Source organism: Zosterops lateralis (assembly GCF_965231275.1).
Source record: "Zosterops lateralis genome assembly, chromosome: 3".
Taxonomy (NCBI): Eukaryota; Metazoa; Chordata; class Aves; order Passeriformes; family Zosteropidae; genus Zosterops; species Zosterops lateralis.
In genome coordinates, this window is record NC_139764.1 from 16,310,526 (window position 1) to 16,332,674 (window position 22,149).

Sequence of the window (22,149 nt, forward strand, 5' to 3'; positions counted from 1 at the left end):
AACTTATTTGCAAGGAGTGTGAGAAAGACAGTCCCTAAAATCTTTCGTTTTGGCATACTTAGTTCCTGATGAAATTGATTTTATAATTTTCTAGGTCATGAGAAGAAAGGTTTTTATGAAGAAAAAAACAAGTAGAATCAAAAACATTCAAAACAAAGTGAATCAAGCAATCAAAACTTATTTGCACTGTTGCATTTCCCCTCCCCTCCCTCCCTCTGGATTTAAATGCAGCAAACTCAACAAGAATTTTCAAATTCAGCAAATGGTTAAGGAATGAGAAGCCCAAGGAATTACAATTTATAACAACTTCCCTCTCAAAAAGCAAAGAGGCAGAACAATTCAAATTGAGTATCTTTTCTGGTTCCTTGTTTCTTATTAAATTTTCTCTGTGAGGAAAAAAATTAAAACCAGGATGATGCTGCTAGTGTGGGATGGCAAAGCTCAGAGTGGTGACAGGCCCAGAAATGAAGGTTTATAGAGGGAAGTGAGAGAAAAATGCTGGTCCATTTTAGGAAAGACAACTGGAAATAGGCCACATGAGATTTAGGGTGCAATGCTGTGAACCATTCTCAGTGGATACTGGGTTATTTCCAAGACCAAATAATTGCCAGACCTGTGTGTTTGATGCAAAAGGATGCACACTGTCCACAAGCACACACACAAAGTGCCACAGCAGGCCTGGCCATTAGGAGATGAAATTCCACTCATTTGCCTTCTGAATATGAAAGATGGGAAAGATTTTGGAAAGGAACATTAAGATAGGGTTGGTTCAGAACTGGAGCAAGTGTACTGCTTCATATTTTGCAAAACTTGTATTAAAAGTACAAACTATCAGTAAGTCATACAACTGTAATAAATAAGTTTACAGTTTTCAGAATTCACTTGATGAAGTTTCTAGAAGCTCTGACCTTTAAAGATCTTTGTGGACCAGGATGACACAAAAACTCCAACATTATTTTTCATGCTTTCCTAGAAAATCCTAATTTTATCAGAAAATAACTTGCAAAAAATTCCTCATTCAAGTTCAAAGACAAAAATTAATTATATTACACCCAATTCTGTCTCCTTCCATTTGGCCTCGTTACACTTAGGAGATAATATCAAGTTCCCTCTTATTTCATAGTAAAAATGAAATCCTGCAGGATCCTTGCAATAACAATGAAGAAGTACCAAACCACAACCCTGAATCATCCCACTCACTGCACTCATCAACCAACACATATTTGCTTTTGGGATGGTGACATGGGGAGGCAAGGTTTGTCTCTCATCTTACCAGAAAAATTTAATTCCACACCACTTGGTACAGTTACTGGTTTGATTTCAAAGAAGGAAAAAAGCATTCCTAATTCATGTGAGGTGAGTCAGAAAAGTCAGGCCTTAATACTTCAACTGCTTCATTCTTTACCATAAGGCACTTGAGATTTTAGAACCCACTGGCTGCAAAAATCCTTTGGTTAGAAGAATAAATTTTCTACTTTTCTTCCAGGCGATAGGACCTATTAATATGTTACTTGTCTCTTTCCACATTTTTCACACCAGTAGCAGCAAGAGTTGCTGTACAGTGGATGAAAGATACTGATATTTTTACATATATTCTGTATTCTCTCAGTAGATAAGAATTTCTTCCAACAGGCTGCTGAGGATGATAGGATATGTCTTCAAGTAATAATGTAAGTTCAGATCTAGTGTATTTCAGAGCTTTCAGCTCCAAGAAATAGACTGCATATGACCCACAGCAGCATTTGCCTCCTCTAAAACATTCCCTATCACTTTCATAAACAGTCAAATCTTTCTTTAAAATAAAATAGCAGCCAAGTGCACTAAAACTCGCTGATCTGGTAAGCACAACTAAGCCTTATGCATAGTCAAGTTGTCATGACATTGCTTATCCAAGTGGTTAAGGTCATATCATGATCTATAAACCACTTACACATTCCAGCTGGGCAAGCTATTTCTACTCCAACACTTTGTAACCTACAGCAGGCCTGTTTAAGTCCAGCAGAAATTAGATATTAAAATAACTATACAATTTTTTGAAGCTAATGCAGAAGTGAAAAGTGCTTAGAAGATGTTTCAGAACTTCCATCACATTCCACATATTAGATGACAAGTGGCATGATGTGTCATGTGGGAGGATGTGCTATTTTACTGTTTTTCTCCCCATGCCTATCTAATTGGATTATTCTTAGTCAGAAATGGACTTGTGTAAAACCAAATCCTTGTCCAGGTTTGTCCATCCTCCAGCAATACAGTTGGCTGCTTAAGGAAAGGCCTCCCAGGAATGCAGAGACAATGAAAAATCTGTCATGCTTTTTGTATGTTGCATATATTTATTCAATTCCACGGGTGGGAATTAATAATATAGTTCTGACAGACGAACCATGCTCTTCTAGATTGCACCTGTGTAATTCAGCATTTTAAGAATAAATTTATAAACTGAACCCCAAGGTTTGCTGTCCTGCATAGCAAAGCACTGTGTCTCTTGCAGATTCTTCATTTTATCGTAGAGAACAAAATATGTATCTTGCATGTTATCCCCTGATTCTTGCCTGAAATATTCTTCTTCTTTTTATATTCCTCTGCTGTTTCAATCCATGTTCTGGATGCATCACACTCTCCTCTCACAAATTAACTTGGGTTAATCATGTTCCTTTAGATTTTAAAACAAGATGGTTGCACACTCTGATTAAAGTTTGATAAAGCCAGCACACTTCAGTGTTTTGAATCTACTTATACGAATTAGCATTAGAAATGTCTAAAGAAAGCAAAATCCTACACGTGATATGAAAGACATCAGGTGAAAAAGAAAGATATCCACAGCTGGAACACCTACTTTTTTCCTTATCCTATTCCTTCATATTAAAGAGTTAAAGACAACATTTAGAAATGCTATGTGAAAGAAAGAGACAAGGCAATTATCTATAACATTAATGTAGTGTGAGCTCTCCTGAAATCCTGGAAAAACCAAACCATTAACACTTCATAGCTTTCATCTTCCCTCCTGTCAAACAGAACTATTTTTTTCCCCATTTGCATTTACAGTTCTTTCAAAAGTTGTCCAATGTCTTGGGGTGCAATGTTAAGCTCTGCAGGAGAGAAATGGATTGTAAAAACCTTGAGAATTAGAATTTTTTAGAAAAATCTCACTTCAAAAATTGTCCTTATTGGATTTTCAGAGTACTGATAGAGATATGGACTATATCCTGTGACTATTCTAGCAACCAAATTCTAGTATATTCTGAGGTAGATTCATTCTCTAAATCTATTAGGCTGAAGTACAGACTGAAATATTTTGTCATTATGGCAAGATAACATATCAAGGTAGAATTCAAAAAGCATAGGTATGTGATGTAGCTCTGGAACATTTATGTTCTTTTTTCCTACAGCCAAATGTACATGGGCAATTTACACTTGCCCTTTCCACATTATATTTTGCCCAAAATTTAACAGAAATAATTGAATCTAGCTTTAATCTGGTCATATATGCTTTAAACAACAAGAAAAGGAATACTGGTTACTCATTTTTGCATTCTAAGAAATAACATCTCACGGAGAACTAACTTAAGCTTCCCTAAGCCAGGCCAGGAAACAAAGTACTACCACACTAATACACTGACAGAAAATATTTTCTTTCTTCTTGCTGTAAGTGTTTTGGGGTGAGGAGGGAACTAACCCCATACAAATGGGCCGCTCCTCATATGACCATGGTCATTAGCTGAGACAAATTTATCACAGCATCAGCACTTGTGTTGTGAACCTGAAAAACAACTTCAAATCCATTTTCGCCTGCAGACAATTTTTGTAGGGATTCGCTATTTAGATAGGTGTCACCCAAAGGCTTTTTTTCTGGCTTTAACACCAGTGTTTTATCATAGAACCACAGAATCACTCAAATTGGAAAATACCTTTAAGATCATCGAGTCCAACCTTAACCCAGCACTGCCAAGTCCATCACTAAACCATGTCCTCAAGTGCCACATCTATGTGCCTTTTAAATACCTCCAGGATGGTGACTCCACCACTTCTCTGGGCACTTTACTCCCATGCCTCAACACCCTTCCCATGAAGAAATTTTTACTAATATCCAATCTAAACTTTTCCTGGTGCAACTTCTCACCCTGTCACTTGTTACCTGGGAGAACAGACCCATCTCCACCTGGCTACAGCCTCCTTTCAGGCAGCTGTAGAGAGTGGGAAGGTCTCTCTGAGCCTCCTTTTCTCCAGGTTAAACGCCCCCAGCTCCCTCAGCTGCTCCTCATCAGACTTGTGCTCCAGACCCTCCACCAGCACTGCTGCCTTTCTCTGGGCTCACTCCAGCACTTCAATGTCTTTTTTGTAGTGACAGGCCCAGAACTGAACACAGGATTTGAGTGCACCCTCACCAGTGCCCAGTAGAGAGGGAGAAATCTCTGCTGTGGTCCTGCTGGCCACACTTCTGCTGGTACAAGCCAGAATGCCACTGGCCTCCCTGGCCACAGGCTGGCTCATGTTCAGCTTCTGTCACCAGCACCCCCAGGTCCTTTCCCACTGAGCTGCTTTCCAGTCACTCTGCCCTGAGCCAGCAGAGCTGCACGGGGTTGTTGTGACCTCAGTGTAGGACCTGTCACTTGACTTTGTTGAACCCCCCCATGGCCTCAGAACATCAATCCCGTCTCTACAGATCCATCTGCAGAGCCTTCCTGGACTCCAGAAAATGAAGACTAGCACATAACTTGGTGTCCTCTGCAAACTGGCTGAGGGTACACTTAACCCCCTCATCCAGATTATTCAGAAGGATATTAAACAAGTCTGTTTCCAATACTGAGTCCTGGGGAACAGAGTTGTGCTTCAGTACAAGCAACCCTGCAGGTCCTGGACGCCCTCACCCAAAGAGGAGGCAGCTTTTAAGAACTAAATTCTGACTTTGGAGCTTGCTGTGCTGTGAAGCCTGTCAGCACTGATGGCATCTCTCCTCCATGGCCTGTCTGCACTGAATGTCAATGATGTAACTGTGCAGGCCAGCCTCATCAGTGGGGCTGAAAATGCCACCACGACCCGGTGCCCCCCACGCCTGCAGAGGAGAAATACCGATGCGCTCCGCTGAAAATTGCATCCCTCAGGACTCAGATGTCTGAAGGATTGTTTATTTCTCCAAAAAGCCAAAAACAGTGTTGTCTATCCATTTTATTTCTATTTATCACAATGACTTTGAGGTTTTGGTAAGTTTTGTTGTTGTTTTTTGGTGCTGACTTTTTGTTGAGTTTTGGTTGGTTGGTTGGTTGTTTTGGTGGTTTTTTTTGCTTGGTTTTTGCTCATTCTTTATTCTTTGAAAGAAAATTTGAGATATTTTCACCTTTAGCGATAACCAGACCAAATCCTGCCCTAATAGTTAAACTCTCTTCTAACCTACAGAGAAACTCTACCCACTTTTCTGCCAGCCCTATCACTTTGCTGAAACTTGCTGTAGCAGAGAAATACATCCACAACACTTCTGATGCTTCATTCTAGTGGAAAAAGCATCCAAACAAAATGACATCCAAAAACCCCAAACAGTTACTTAACAATTACAGCAATAATCCACCATCTCTTCAAATATCATGACTAGCATGAAATAAAAAGTAATAAAGCACAGCACAGAGGGGTGAAGGAACAGAACTGCAAAGACTGATCATACTTATTAAAAAGAAATGTTAAAAAACAAATAAATCCAGGCCTTTCAATTAGGAATTACTAATTCTAAGATAGATGAGAATGAAAATTAATGCAAAACTATCAGCCCTATAGAAAGCATGACACCTGCAACTTCAGGAGCTTGCAAGAGGTCTGTGGCATGTGAGAGATTTTTGTCATCTTGCCGGAGATATGACGAAGACCAGGAATTCTAGAGACAGCTTTTGCAAGACAAAGTTTCTCTTTCCTTTCCCAGCATGTCCCCAAATTCAAAACACTGCACTGGCAATACCCATGAATACAGAGAAAGTTGCTTTGGGTTTAAAATCTCTTATGCCTTTGTGCTGGACCCATTAATGGTACCCTCAGCAAACCTAACACTTGGCACATGGCTTTCAAGCCACCAGCTTCCAGCAAAAATTATTCCAACACATTCCCCCACCACCTAGAAGGGGTCCTAGGGGTAAATGTGTTTCTCTTGTCATTGGATAGATGTTTAGTAAATGGCCACATCCATTTGCTTTTCAATTGATGACCTGCTTTAGGAGGGGGAAATCATGCCTCAGGCAGATCATCAAACATGATGCTGCAATGCCTCTGTATCTTGTCCAGGTGTTTTAAGAACAACAGTTTAGTTTCTATCAGTCCCTCACTATCCTTGTTCACAAGAGCCACTAAACATTTCCTACCCTGCTGGAGGCCACCAAAGCACACCAATGCCCTGAGGCTGTGAAGGAGGGACACTGACCTGTGCATCACAATACCTGCCACCAAGACTTTTTTTAAAGCTCACAGGGATGACCACACTACTGCTCCTTTCAGCAAGAGTGCTGTAAACAAAACTGCCTGTGTTTTCACATTCACTGAACGTCATTCTCTTTTCTGGATTGTTTGGGTGTTTTTGTTTGGTTTGTTTTTGGTGTTTTTTTTGTCTAATGAGAAAAAAAACTATTCACAGACAAAGCTGATCAAAGCTGAGACAGCTACTCCAGTCTCCTGGGATCTGTGTCTACCTTAATCAGAGACAACAGCCGAAGTGCTGCAGGACTGCATGATGCTTGTGTTGCACACCATCAACAAAGAGGAGTAGCTTGGGTTTCTGGACTGTTCTGATTACTGAACTCAGTGGCTGACAATTATCATCAGAGTATGTAAGCATGCATGTTCATGAATCTGCTTTTTTAACTACTCCTTTTCTCTTTTTCCATGAATCCTCTCACTATCTGGTCTTAGTGTTCAGAGAGGAATTTATAATTTTGCTTAGCATTCAAACATGTGCCTTTTCCTTCATAGTTTGGATGAGTCAAGCCCTGTATTTCAAGTAAGTTTCTACCTAACAAAGGAGAATTTAGCATAAACAAGCACCAAAAGCTTGGGATCTTTCAATGCAACTGAGAACACCAACAAAAGACTCCCAAAATGATGGATTTTGCTCCATTGCTCAAAATCCAAACAGGCAAGCATCCATCAGTATTATTTTATGTCAAAAGTCAAGAATGCCAAGCATTTTTAGAACTGTTCATCCCTACTCCACCTGCATAGCAAGGGAATTGCTGACACAGTGCCCAGGCAGAAAAACTGCAAATGAAAGTCCTCTGATTCTGCTAGTGTTTAAGAAAAATAAACAATACCCAACCCAATCTGACAGAATCACTGAGCAAAATATATAAAGACTGTAATTTCAAGGCATATGTCTCCACAGGGAAGAAACCAAAAATTGGAACAGGTTTTTTTTTCTCTCAAGTATTAAAAATTGAAAATATATGTCTTTCTCCAGACCCAGACAGTGGTTTTAAGCCTGGTTTTATGTAACATCAGCCTCAGTGAAAGATCTGTCTGTAGACATATTCCCTATTAATTAGCAATTTAGTGGCCATCTGTGGAAAGGGATAAGCAAATATGTTTTGATTCATTTAAAATGAGGCTGAGGAGTTAATTGCTTTTACTTCCCGTAGTAACATTCATCCTTTTCTCTATATATACACACACATGCTCAATAAAGAAAGTGAGGCAAAACCATGCAGGTCAATTCACAGATGTGAAGATATTTTGCTTTGCAGAACTCTAACTCACCATATGTTCAGGAAAAGCAGCTACACAGTAATATGAAACACAAGCTTCCACAGAGCAGAGAGCATTAAAAGCAACCACTGGGTACTTCATCACTATTTTAAAATAACTTGATCTCTCCAAACAGATGTTCACTATTTGGAGTCAAGAATCAAGAGCAATTTTCACCTGCCCCCTCCAGTGGAACTGAAGAAGTGACGAAACATCCCTGAGGTTATGAGTGTGCCACAGCCCCCCACAAATCTCATTACAGCCTTCACCTTCCCATTGCAAAATAACCAACAGCAAAACACTTCCTCTCTGAAAACTGTAGCCACAATGAGGCCAGTAGGATAGCATGTGCATCACTGCATTTGAGAGCACAAGAACACCTCCCTGCAGAAGGAGGCCCTGAAGCAGAGACCATGGCTGCTGAGACAGTCATGCTTTCTTAAACTTTGCCCCAAGTGTAAACCCAACCAACAAAGTCAGCCCCACAGGCTCAGTACCCACACACAGCTTATTCAACTCAATCATGCCTTCCCAGTGTCTGTGCACAGATAATATGATGCATCCACTGCTTCTACAAGCTTCATTAAACTTTTTACTGGGTCAATATTTGCACTCAAGTCAGCCAAAATTCCCACTGGTCCAGGACAACTTCACTAAAGTATTTCTAAATTTTTAATTAAAAGTTACCTGGATTTGTTATTTACCATAATGAAAGCTTGAATAAAAGAGAAAGTGGAAGTGGTCTTACCTACTTTTTAAAACAGCTATCTGATATCACAGCAAAGTACTATTACTAGTGGTCAGTGTGTCTACAAAGAGTTAATGCAGTGCAAATGAAATTCTGCCACAGGATCAGCTTTACAGACAGAGTGAGCACTGAGCAGTGGGACATATCCATGGCTGAGCAGCAGGGCAGGCCAAATTTTGTCTTATGGAAGATGGAATTACAGTGTTAACTCCATCTCTCTGGGCATACGCATACTAAAGACACATGGAAGGACACTAGTTATGAACTGCTTATGCTTTCAAATACCTCTAATATTCTGAGCCTTTCTGACACAAACACTCCATTTGGGTGTCACCACAGGCCTGTGCTGACTGTAGCACAAACCTTTCAGTCAGTCTGTCAGTGGAAAAGACAGCAATGCACATGTTAAAAGCACTTGTTTACACAGCAAGTCCTCTTCAGAAAGAGAGGCTTAACAGACAACAAACCAAGATCAAAGAAAAAAGTATCACTGCTATTCACACCTTTCTTCTTCAGAAACTATTCAAGATACTGGGCCACTAAACCAAAACAAAACTAGAACCCAAGTTGCTAGAAACAAGGATCCAAAAGCCTTGCAAAGCCACCACACCACCTGGCAACAGCCTTATTCAGAGGTACAAGAACTTTGCACAATCAAATCCATTGCATTAAAAATAATTCTGAACAGGAAGAATTCACACTTCTAAAAGCAAACTCTTCCTTTCCTTCTACTTGATGCCAACGTCTGCACTCCAGGGAAGCAGCTCTTGAGTGCCCCCACCAAACCATGGAGGCACAGCTCATGGAGCAAACTGAAGCCAAGATCATCAATACCAATAATCAGAGGGAGGATGCAAAGGCAGTGTTGTGGCTCTGAATGGATCCACGCCCCACAGAGCTGAAGCTTCTTTGACAGCCACCAGTGGGAGGGCAGGTCCCTGCCATGCACTGCACCCTGACATTCTGCTGGGCAGCCTCACATACAGCCCATGCAAGAAAGGTGAGGCTTGAAGACATTTTCACACATGGTCACCTTCTCCATCACCATTTCCAGAAAAGTCAGTTTATTTGAGAAATAAAGATAAAAATTTCAAAGGTGGTCATGCTAATGAAATTGTGACTGCAAGCTTAGCTGGCCACAGTATTGTTTAAGCCATTAGCCTTTTGATACAGCATTTATTGCTATGCAAAGGAGCAGAGGATAAAACACACAAAAAGAAAGGTTATAATTTTCTTTTTGCTCATCTAAATCAACATTGTTTATGCATAAATTCAGTTTCTTTCTGCCACATTGTCATATGAAGAGTTTGGAACAGGTACAAGTCCAAAATAGCCCCATGTACCTTCATGACTTTTTGATGGCTATGCTGAATCATTATTCATAGTACTAAATAATAATACTGATTCATACTAGCTGTTCTAGTTCTAGCTAGTAGCATGGTCATAACAATAAGCCAAAGATCAGGATATTTTCTATCAAACTGGAACCTTCATCAGGAAATATGTTTGGAAGCCTGTTTTGTGCTACACCGCTACTTTGTCTAATCCACCTTCTCATGAGAAAACTGCAAAATTTTATCCATGTTTTATAAAAACTTCCCTTCTCCTGCAAGATGTTTTCTTAGGATGATGGGATTCTTGGCAGTGGAAAAAGCTAGAAGAACAAAATTAACAATTTTTATAGCTAAAATATCCCAGTCCCTGTGTGATCAACAACGCTTGTCTTGATAGTCTTTCTCACTAACCTTCAGCAGGCTTAACACTGCACACGTAATCTCAGTGTGTGAGTTCAGTGTTGCTGTAAAAGGACTCATCAGAATCAAAGGTTCACATTTCTACTACAGGCACTGTGCTGCTAATTGAGTTTCATTATGTATTTAGTTTTAATTTTCTGCTTAGCAAGGATTGACTTTCTCCTCCTCTGAATGCAATATTACCATACAGAAAGTTCTATCTTTCTCCGTATAATAACATGTTTTCCCATGGACAAAGCACAATATTTTTCCATGGACAGAGCAGAATTTTTTTCCTTATTTTGGTTCAAAATTCCACCCTTATCTAGAAAACCACAACCTAGTTTAAGAGTGGCCACCATATAGTCCTTAACTCAAAGTAGCTCTTGAGGCACTTTGAATGTGGCTTCTGCATTGAAATGCCAACATGGCCAAAAGCTGGACAGCTTGGCAACATATATCCATCCTAACAAGGATGTCTGAGCCAGAGGTGCCCAAGGACAGCATCACCCCCATTGCTTTAGGATATGTCTGTAAGCTTAGCCCACAGCAGAGTTTGTGGTTCCTAAAGAGTCCCAGTTCTCTCTCCCTTAGAAGATGATGCTCCCAGACCTCCTCCCACACTCTGACCCACTTACCAAATGTATACAGCTCTCAGACATGAAAAGAGTTTGCCATATACTAAAATAGAGGCAAAAAGGTGCATTAAAGCCTAACAGTTCAGGCTTTAAGCATTTTATGGTTTACTTAAAAGAGCGTATTGAGAGGATATGGACAGAATACTCTTTCCAAAATGACTGAATTTTTGCTAGTCACAACAATACTACTATTTGCGATTTAAACCTAGCTGGTAAGGAAGTGTGTAATACTTATATTGCCACCAAAAATATCTTCAGCTGCATCAGATGTTCTTATGAAATCAGCATTCATGATGGGCAGCTATTTGGCATGGTGTATAAGAAAGACAGAATCCCCAATACTCACAGCCAATCATCATCATGGCCACAGCAAAGATCTTCTCCCCGTCCGTGGTGGGGGCGATGTTCCCAAACCCCACGCTGGTGAGGCTGGTCATGGTGAAGTACAGCGAGGAGATGTAGACGGAATCCTTGCTGGGGCCGCCTTCCCACTTCCCAAATCCGGAGGTGTTGAAGCGGTAGGGGGTCCCTATGGACTCTCCCAGCTGGTAGAGCCAGCTCTCGGTGCGGATGGTGTTGGTGTCCTCGTCGATGACCTCGTAGTCGCCGATGCTGTACCAGATGCAGGCCAGCCAGTGCGCGGCCAGCCCGAACACACACACCAGCAGCACCAGCACCGCCGCCCCGTACTCGATGTAGTGGTCCAGCTTCCGAGCCACGCGGCCCAGCCGCAGCAGCCTGACCACTTTGAGGGAGCTGAAGAGGCTGCTGATGCCCTGGAAGGATAAAAGCACAGTGGTCATTAGGACTTCATGTGAAAGCAACGACATTCGTAACCACGGCTTCCAAAGAAACAAGGTGAGCCGTAAAAAACAGACAGTCACCAGGTAGCAGAGAAACTGAAACACAAAAAGCTTAGTGACCCTTTCCAGGGATGAATATATGCACTCTTGCCTTCATCCACTACACCATTTTGTGGGTTGCTCTCTGGACTCCCTTTTCAGATTATTTGAATAGGTTTACAAATTCCTTTGTAAAAACTCCAAATGACTGGCTGTCTATTGCACATCCAGTTGTGAATTCTTATGCAACACGTCAGATGTAATATCTCAGATATAACACAGGTCCCAATGTTTAATTCAGGCATATCAGAAAGATAAATAAAGAAGGCAAAAAAATACTGGAAGCACCTGGCAATTTGTAGTTTTCCTATTTCCTACAATGCATTTCCTATGATTTTACTTTCCTATACAAATTCATGCACTGATAATCAGTCCTGACATTTCTCATATGAACTACGCAAAGCTTAAATATTTCAAATATCTCACTAATCCCCTAATTATATCCTTTTTATGACAGCTTTGATATCAATGCAGTATTTCCGTGCTGAAAATAATATGGCTCTTACAAAATAAAATTAAGCCAGCATGCAGGATTTTGTATTGTTAACTTTTAAACAGATTTGCACAAGAAATCAAAAAAATTCAAACCCATTTGGGGCATGAGAAGATCTGAATCATAAAATCCTCCTTTTTTTTTTTCTACTTCCTCTTACCAAGACTGCTTCATACATAGAAGTCTGATTAAAATTTAAGCAGACTGGTTTAATGAGTATTTCTGGAAATGCATAATTGCATACTTCTGGTCACCAGCTTTTACTGGAAGTTTGTTTATTCCTGCATAAATACAACTGCCTCAGTATCTTAGGCTGCTTCAATGCACTAGAAAAGATGTTTTATTAAATAATTACATAAAGTATATTGACTCATGTTCCCCAGGACTGCAGCAATATATTTTCCCTTTATTTCATGAATTTGTCATGATTACATTGACTCATTTTCAGAGGCAGATGTAATTTGTTACCTGGGAACACACTATCAATTTCTATTAAGTATCTGGACAAGATCTAATGCAACCAGGGGGTGGGGAGTAAAAAGAGAGCGAGAGAGAAAAAAAAAAAAGAAGATAAAAAAGGAGCCTTCCTTTAAATCAGAGATATCTGCAGAAATCTAGACGAGAGCAAATGAACTATTCTTTTCATGAATATCTATTCCAAACTTTTCAAGTCACTGATACAAAAACTGCTACATAAAGTAAGTTAATTTCCACTTCCCATTCATTCCATACCCAGCTTTGTTTTGTAAACAGTGGAGCAAAGCATCAATGCCAATTTTGAGAATATGACACAAAGGGCCTTAATTCCCACGGGAGGGAAAGCAGGTATTTCTGAACACTCAGTATGGAGAGGAAATACACAGTGGAAAACACAAAAAATTATAACCACATTTTAGAATTGGATATGCAAATCCTGGACTGACAAGTGCATTTAGTTTCTGCATTCTAAACATTCTGTCATTTCAACACAGCCCATTTGACCAATGCCCATTTCTTCCTTTCCTCTTTACAAGCCTTAGCAGTGAAACACTAATTTTTTACATTTTCAGGGGTCTCCAGCAATGGTGCTCTTATAGCTTCAGTCTCAAAACCAAGCCTTTTAATCACACAGTGCTTCAAAATCTCCACCTCAATGTCTGAGAAAAGAGTTTTATTTTTGCTCAAAAGCAGTGGGGCAAAATCTGTTCTTCAAATTAAACATATTTCTGCCATAAAAAAAAAAAAAAAAGCCGTTTGTCAGCAAGAGTCCTACCAAAGCCAAAAAATAATAATGGTTTAGGAAGGACTTAATAGGTTAGATTTTGGTTAATTCTTAATTAGAAATTAAAAATTACAAAGAGTCAAAGATTAGAAATACTTGGGGAAAAGAAAAAAATCACAGAAGGGGAGTTCAAGAAATTTGATATGAAAAATAGGAATAGAAATTAAAATATATGGAATCAGATTTTAAAAGTCTAAGGCAAAATAATTTTTTTAAACATTCTCTTATCCAAATTTCCCTTGTGATATTCACTAAAATAAATTCTATTTAAAAATTTAAACTGGATTGAACTGCATCATTTGGGAGAAACTGATTCTACCAAATTCTGACCAGAGATAAAGAGAATTAGGCCTTTTGTACAAAAAGAACTTGAATATTTGCAGAAAATATACACTTGATTTGGTTGCACTTAGAGGATACATTTAGTATTCAAATTACTCCTAATACTCACCTGACTGCATTGCCAATGAGATTCTAAAATTTCAGAAAAAGCTCTATATTAAAAAAAACATTTTTTTTTTTTAGCATTAACAGTGTTCTCTCTTTGATTTCCTCACAGGAAAGGATTTGTCTGTCCTAAATGGATCAATATCAAGAGCAAGAACTGCACAGGGAAATGATTATGCATATAACCCTTAAAAATTTCTAAGTGAAAGAATTTCAAATGGTTATTACAAACAACAGAAACTTAATAGACTATTTCACAGATGATAAAATAGGAAAAAAAATCAGATAGTCCTGCAATGCTTTAAATCAGTACTTTTTTGGCACTAGATTTAGTAAGTTGTATTTTAATGCTCACTGAAATAGGTCTGCTGGATTGAAAAATTGACAATTTTAGATTACCACTTTTTAAAATAGAACTGTACTTTTAGATTATTGTCCATTTTAATGCTCTTATCAGTGCAGATTATTTTTATGCTTTTATCATACAGATGGCTCCACAATGTCACGCAAAGGAGCCTGAACTCAATTTACTTCTCTGGATGTGTGTCCCACCCTCTTGGTCTGCTACTCCTGCCAGTTTTGAGAGGCGGATGAAGAGACACCCAGAGATCCTTCTGCCCAAGGGAAACAGAAAAACCTCAGTTCATAAAGGGCTAGAAATGGCACTGCAGGTCCCAAGCAGACACCCCCAACTGCTCTGCTCTAAAGGGTCACCATAAGGAGTGTCTGTGTGGCAGGCAAGGAAAGGACAAGGCTTAGTGATATTCCATGGAGTTCTACCTGTGCCTGATTTATCCCAACACAGTTGCAACTACTGGTACACTATCCAACAGAGAACATCCCTTGAAGCTATGCAAAAATAAATTTTAGAAAATCTGTTATATGGCCAGAATAGATAAATAGTACATTTTTACTGTATTTTTTTACAGAGAGAACTTGGGTGCAGTGCTCACTTCAATAGGCAGCACTTGGTCGAGTATATCAGAAAATACTGAATTTCGCACACATTTATATTTCAAATGTTTTGAAGCAACTGAATGAGACTAAAAAAGTTCTACTGTTGATACCCGTATATAGATGTTGATAAATATTTCATAGGTTGGCAGGTCTACTTTCATTGCCAGTGATGGCTGCTACATAAAAAAAAGAAGAAAGTTCAGCCAGTCCCCTCCAAACCAAAGGGCAACCTCAAGGTACTGAGACACTGAAGAAATAATTCCATAGCCACTGATTGAGCAGACTTGGATGTCGAAAGCCCTTAAAATAACAAACACAACCACTTTCCCTCCCTCTCCTACATATTCTTTGCAGAGAACTGCACCCCAAAAACCAGAAAAACAGACCAGCCTCAGTCCCAGGGGAAATCAGTGCCCATATTTTATATTTAAAGAAAACGCTTCATAAGTTTGTCCATTAAAGACTGCCAAAAGTAAATTTTTTTGCCAAATGTGTAATTTGTCAATTATTAGACCTCCTCACTACATACTGTGCAAATTTGCACAGGTTTTCTTCTGTATTTCCTTGCTTTCTGCAAGATCTAATCTACTGTGAGTGCACCCCTTGTCTCACACTAGTATCTCAGCCATATAAGCAGCCTTCTTTCCAAATACAGTATCCAGGATATCCATATTTTGGCTCCATCTCTCAATCAGACAGCTTAACATTTCTGCTATTAGTTCCACACCCAGAAAAAGAGACAGACACATTGGGAAAAGGGCTGTAAGCAGAGTCATTATTGTTGGTTGTGTCATTATGGTCCCCAAGAACAGTAACAGTGGACATTTCAGAGAGAGATGCTGTACAGATATAAACAGTTGCTGCATGACAATCTGTCATTTGCCATGCAAAATTAAATTCAACCCAATTAATTGAATAATAAAAGTCCACCTAGAAAAAATCAAAATAAAAATTGTTTAAAGAACAGCCACAAAAAGCAACTGAGGCTACTCCACCTGCCCCCCCAAACACGAGAAATAATTCATTTTCCATTCCAAATAAGATGTAGCATGAGCAACTGCAGAAAATTACTAAAATGCTACATTCACCCCACCTCCTACAGCTGCAGTAGCACAAGTACTTTAGTAATAGATTCAATCTACATGACAGTATTCACTTTTTAGGCCATTATTCACTTTCTACATGTACAGAAAGAGAATGCACTTAAGCCAAGCATTAAGACTTTTTTCTAGACTCAAAGGCAAGATAATTTACTTCCTACTTACTACCTATTTTTAAAAAGATAAATATTCAATACTGGCACAAATCTTTCTTAAGTTTTCCAGCACTTTTCTCTCATATGGAACTGCTAAAGTTCAGGCTTCATCTCAATTAAAGGGAGAGGCAAGAGACTAAAAGCTAACCATTAAAAGAAAGAGAATGAAACAGACAAAAAAATAAATTATTTATTCCAAAAGGGGAGGCAATGAACCAAATTTATCACTACCATGAGGCAAGAGCCACAGAAAGCAGTGCCTTCTTTCTTGACACTTTATTTGAAGTCAGCCATGCCACAACCTGGCTCTGCCTTTCTGCAGTAACCTGGCAGCCCTGTCAGGTCATCATTAGGACTACACATTTCCGTCATTTGTCTCCTCTGATTTTCTTAATTAGGTCTGAGAACATGACCTTTCCTACAGATTGCCATATTTAGCAACCAAGAGATGAGATAGCGAAATGTGCACAGGTCAAAATCAATATCTAAGCCCTCTGGATACTGCTGTGGTTTTCTGCACTGAAGAAAACAGATCTCTAGACTCCTGAAGCTTATTTTAGTCAGACATCTGTGAGCTTGGTTAGAAATGGGGGAGAAACAGCAATAATTCATGTATAAGAGCACAGGGTGTGGGAAGGGATGGGAAGGCTGATTTTTCATTTGTAAAACTATGTCCACGCTTGCTTACATGCATATGTACACATTCAGAAAAAAAAACAAAACCAGGAAACAAACTCTATTTTCCTTTTACTTTGAGAGGAAGAACAAGAATAAAGATAATACATAAGTAACCTAAAGAAATCCAACTTTCTGTGGTAGCAAATAAAAAATTAACCCCAAGAGACAACAAACTGTTTCCCAATGCTTCTGATTCAAAGCAACAGCCAGTTCCAGAAGCTTTTTACTTATCTCAAAGAGGCAAAATGCCCAAATAAGATTTAGCGTTACTGCATCTAATACCTCTCCATCTTTCCAATTCTAATTCCATCCCTAATATGAAATAGACTAACAGAGCAACCACTTAGCTACTCAAACAAATACCCTGTGTCATTTCATCTGACTTTCTGCCTCAGATCGATACAAGTGTGCTGAATGGGGGGAGAAGAGGAGAGAAACTGATCCCTGCCTCTGGAACATGCCTCCCTTTATACCCTGTGTAAGTCTCACTCCAACAGCAGCTTTTTGAAATAATTCAGAATCTAATATATTCAATTAGCTCTCCTTCTTGGACAAAGGCTATCACCATACATTATCACCGAAAATGTAATTCAGCGTTTTAATTCTTTTAGCCTGATACAGATTGAATAGCTTATGTAGACTACTATTCACTCTTTAACAGAATGAGAAATCGTGTCAGGCCTTTCAAAGCTAGGAAGAAGTAGCCCTGAAATCCAATAACACCCTTACTTATCTGTGACTTAGCAGAAAGTCTAATCTGAACATTTGGAGTGCAGAAGAAGAGGAGTCAACTGGCAACTTAACAGCCTCAGTAGAATCTACAGGGAAGGTCAACACCAGGCAGGGACACAGCAACACCTCCTGCTCTGGAATTCTCTTTTGGTAGGGGCTATATCCATCAGCAGACAGAGCAGATGTCTCTGAGTCTGGCTAAGACCAGGGAAAGCAGCAGAATTAAGATAAACTCAACACCTGAAGCAGACTTACAGCATAGGAGAGAATTTAACCCTGAATGTCTTCCAAGGCAAAGAGCTCTGCAGTGCCTACACATTAACATAATTTGTCAAACTGAGAATTCTGGGGGAAAAGACAGCCTGCCCCTTCACAGGGTAGCATAAAAATGGCATGTGATGCATGGCATGGAGGTTGGGCTTTTAAGGAAGGAAGATAGAAAAATTCATATTTGATTGGGAAAAAAAGATGGGGTGGGGGGGAGGTGAGGATATGTGGAACAAAGCAGACAGAGAAGAGACGCCCTCACTGGAATCCCCAGGAGACTCCGAACAGAACGTGCTTCTTTTGCCTACCCAGTTTATATCCTGGCTGTGCACTTTAGCCCAGGAATCTGCTTTACCCCATTTGCATTTCCACAAAATGCTCCTTCCACCTGCCTGTCTGCTAAGGAATAACTCCTGCCTGGCACAGCCCCTGGGGCCATGCTGCACAACAGGGGCACTTAGAGAAGTCAGACAAGCAGCCCTCCTCCTCCACCACTGCTCTTCCTTTCCATTGCACTCCCCTTTTTCCACAGTTCAAGGCCACCAAGCTCCTTCTGAAGCTCCAAATACCACCCAGGAACCACACCAAGGACCTTGCTAGCCATGGTCCAAGGGCTTCTGGCAGGTTACAGCCCCCAGCACAGACCTCCCATGGGCTTTGTCCTGTTTCTCAGGGGCTTCTCACACAGGAACACCCAACCACATAGACCTCCTTCATCATCACACCCCCAATCCAAGGCCCACATTCCAGCCCTGCCCCACCCAGGCACAAAAACCCAATTGCTCCATCCTTCCCCAGAAGCCCCAGTAGCTGTCACCCAGTCCACAGGGTCTCACTTTTCCCTCCCGCCTCGTCTGCTTTCATCTCATCCACCAACCACAATTTCCCAACATTTCCTCTGTGCCTGGATCACACTCCGTGATGCACAGCTGGGGGTTTTTCATTAAAGACATTACATAAAAAGTAGGTGATGACTACTTCAAAATTTCAATTAGCCTCAGAAAACTATTCATTCATTACTACATTTAGCAATAGACTCACATGCAAAACACTGTGCTGCCTCATTGGACAGATTCAAATAAGAGTGGTGAACTACTGTTTCAAACAGATTTCATATTACTCAGCTGTTTACAGTTTAAAAATACTTTAAAAATTATATTTTCCAGTTTGCAACATCCATCTAACCCCAAATCTTTCTTTATAGGTCCCAGTTTATTCCATAAAACTGTAAATGTGATAATTTATTCCTTTGTCCCTTATTGCATGCAGTGATTAAAAAAAAAAAGGGGAAGTTGCATGCTTTCCAGTGTAGCTACTTCAGTAATTCCTAGACAGCTAATTTGTATTAGCATGAGAGATTATTCCACTAATAAGGTTTAAATTAATCTATTGCAAAAGTACTGCCTCAGAGAGTTGCCAACAATTTGACCAGCAACACATTCATTTTTTCCTCTCTCAACTCAGTGTTTACTTTCCAGCTATACCACACTCACTTAGCACTAATTATCTTCATTTACTTCTATTATTCCGTATTGTATTTTTTTCTGGGACTTTTTTTTATCATCATAAATTTTGGCCTTTCAAAGCTGTACATCTTCTTTGCCTACATGCTAGCTTCTTTCCTATTCATTCACTTAAGTGAGCACTAGATCATTTATATTGAATACATCTTTCCTGGTGATCTTTTACTGTGCATTTTTTTCTCTTCTACCTCAACTAATAGAGTGATACATGGTTCTCAATTTGGCATCAGCCAACAATTGATCACAGCACTCTGCTCAAACACATACTGCAATTACTACTGCAAAGCCCCTATTTCAGAAATTTATATGGTGGTGACATGATTGGATTCCACTCCTACCATGAGATTTCACAACAGCATCACATGTAATAAGTCAAATTTTTTTCCGATATAAATTACATCTTATGGCATTATGGACGAAAACCACAGTATAAAGTTGCTCAAGCTGACACTGCAAAAATATGCTTTGGAATCCAAAGTCTTAAATTGCACTGTTCTTGGCAAAAACTGTGGAATTTTCTTTAAGCCTGGTTTTTGTTAAATTTACTGATTGATGTCTGAACACAAAAAGATAACATTATCCCCCAAAGTAGGTGGTATTTCCTTAAGTGAGGAATAATACTAATTACCGCAAAGAATTACTGACAAATTTTGATCATCGGAATTTGAAAGAGACTAACACCACATGTTTCAAAGGCTGTTTAAATTTTAGACTAATATTTTCTTTTCTTACTCAGACTAAATTACAGCATGATGTATTCTCTTAACAATAGAAAGTTCAAGCCTAACATTAAGTTGATTCATCAATCAGTGGTATATTTTCTTCTGCTGAAATTCTGTCAGGTCAAGAAAATAATTAGTATTTAACTGCATAATTCGCTTCCCATACATAAAATCCAGGAGTAACATCCATAACTTTACTTTCATTTGGGTAACAACAGAAATTTCTCTACAGCTATTCATTTCTTCATTTGTTGAATTCTGCTCATGTCTGAATATGAAATGCTGCACTGTCTCTTTGAGCACAGCACTTGAGATCAGTCTCTTATATAATTATATGGCCTTGAACAAAGACATTAATGTTTTTTCTTTCCTCTTCCATCTGTAGAATCTGGCTATTCATACTTAAGTGCCTCTTGAACTAATTGTAGTTATTAATAGTTGTATTGATTAATAGTTAATGAATTCAAATTATTTTTGTGGACAAAAATATTCTCAATCATGCAGAGAGGAAACTGGAATTTCGATTATATTGAAAAATGTGAATTGAAAATAGACTAATGTTCCAAACTGCAACAAACCCAAAGAATTTTGAAATTGTCTGAAAACCACAGAAGTTGCACTCAATTTTGTTTCAAGAAAATATTTTCTGTTATATTTTATAATGGAATAATAAAGTAAATTGCAAAACAAAAAGTTACTTCAAAATAGAAAAAAAAAATTCCAATACTAGAATTTTTTCAATTGAGTATGTGCTTCCAAAAATATTGATCAACTCTAGTTTCATCTATTACAATTAGTGGATCTTTTTAAAGATGACAGAAATGGTTTCACTACTAATCTAGAGAAAAGTCACAGGACAGCCCCAAAACTGTCCAGAGCAAAAAGAAAACCCCCAAAAAACCCCTCAATATCCTATTATACAATTCAGTGCTGCAGGTCCTGTGTCCCTTGCAAATCAATTAGTCACTATCACAGTAATTACAGCATTTTTAAGAACAAATTGACTTGTCAAGATAGTTCTTCCATTACTTTCTTAGAGTGCTTAGTGCCTTTTTTTTTAACAGAAGATGACAGCAGACAGCAACATAAGCAAGTTCCACCTGGCCCAGTCACCCTTCATTATAAGGATTGCAACAAAGCCAGGATTCTATTTCCTCCTGTTTAAGATCATGTACAGAAAACATTCGACCAGGAAAATAGCAATTCATATTCTTCATCTCATTTTATCACCACTGTTGACACCGGATATCATTTCATCTCTGAACATTTTTTAAGAATATTCCCATTAGGACTTCCAGGAAAAAAAAATTAAAATAAATAAATAAATAATATCTATATGTGTATATATATATATATATATATATATATATATATATATATATATATATATTCCTGCAGCAGCCATGGCTACCTACTGACTCCAGTGCCATGGCTCCAAAGGATTTCCTTCTAGCAAAATTAAAGTGACACACAGATAACAGTTTAGTTTGGCTATTTGCATGCTGAGCAGGGCAGCCTTGCACCTGACTTAATCCAGCTGCAAAGTTATAGGGTATATAATCCAGGGCAAGAGAGAGATAAATTTAAACCAGCAAGAAAGGAAGGGAGTTGACCCACAAGGGAATATTCTACACAACAGAAAAAAAGATAAAAGGCAAAGATCTTCTGCTTTCAAGATTCCTTGAATGTGGTTTTTATTTTTTTCTTCTTTAACAAAAGGTTATCTTTCTCTCTTTCTCTCTACAGGCAGTTTTAGAAACAGTGATCAGCATATACTGTCCAAACCCCCTCCTGATATGCACTGTGTGATTCTGCTGTTGTTGCTGGCAAAACCCCTCAGGTCCCATAAAGCAGCCTAGGAGCCCTCAATAGAAGCATGGCAATTTACACCAGTGGAAACTCTGCTCTAATGACTCTGCAACGATTTATAACAACCAAATGTCAGAATCCACTATGGGAAATGCAGATGAACAGTCTTGAAAGGACAGCATCAAGAAAAAACCTTGATTTTTTTTTTTCTCCTTGGGCACAATAGTAGAATAACTAAAACTAACACTGTTATACTGATTAAGGAGACTGTTGA

The 22,149-nt window shown here is 39.0% G+C and overlaps 1 protein-coding gene across 1 annotated transcript in view; it reads right to left on the minus strand.

Annotated features, from left to right (window-relative positions):
* Positions 1–22,149, minus strand: part of KCNH1 (potassium voltage-gated channel subfamily H member 1) — a gene marked incomplete at both ends in the record, with an annotated part of 170,929 nt that overhangs the window by 109,704 nt on the left and 39,076 nt on the right. The window contains one exon of the mRNA XM_083856101.1: positions 11,176–11,605. Coding sequence (XP_083712227.1) covers positions 11,176–11,605 — 430 coding nt within the window. The remainder of the gene's footprint in view (positions 1–11,175; positions 11,606–22,149) is intronic.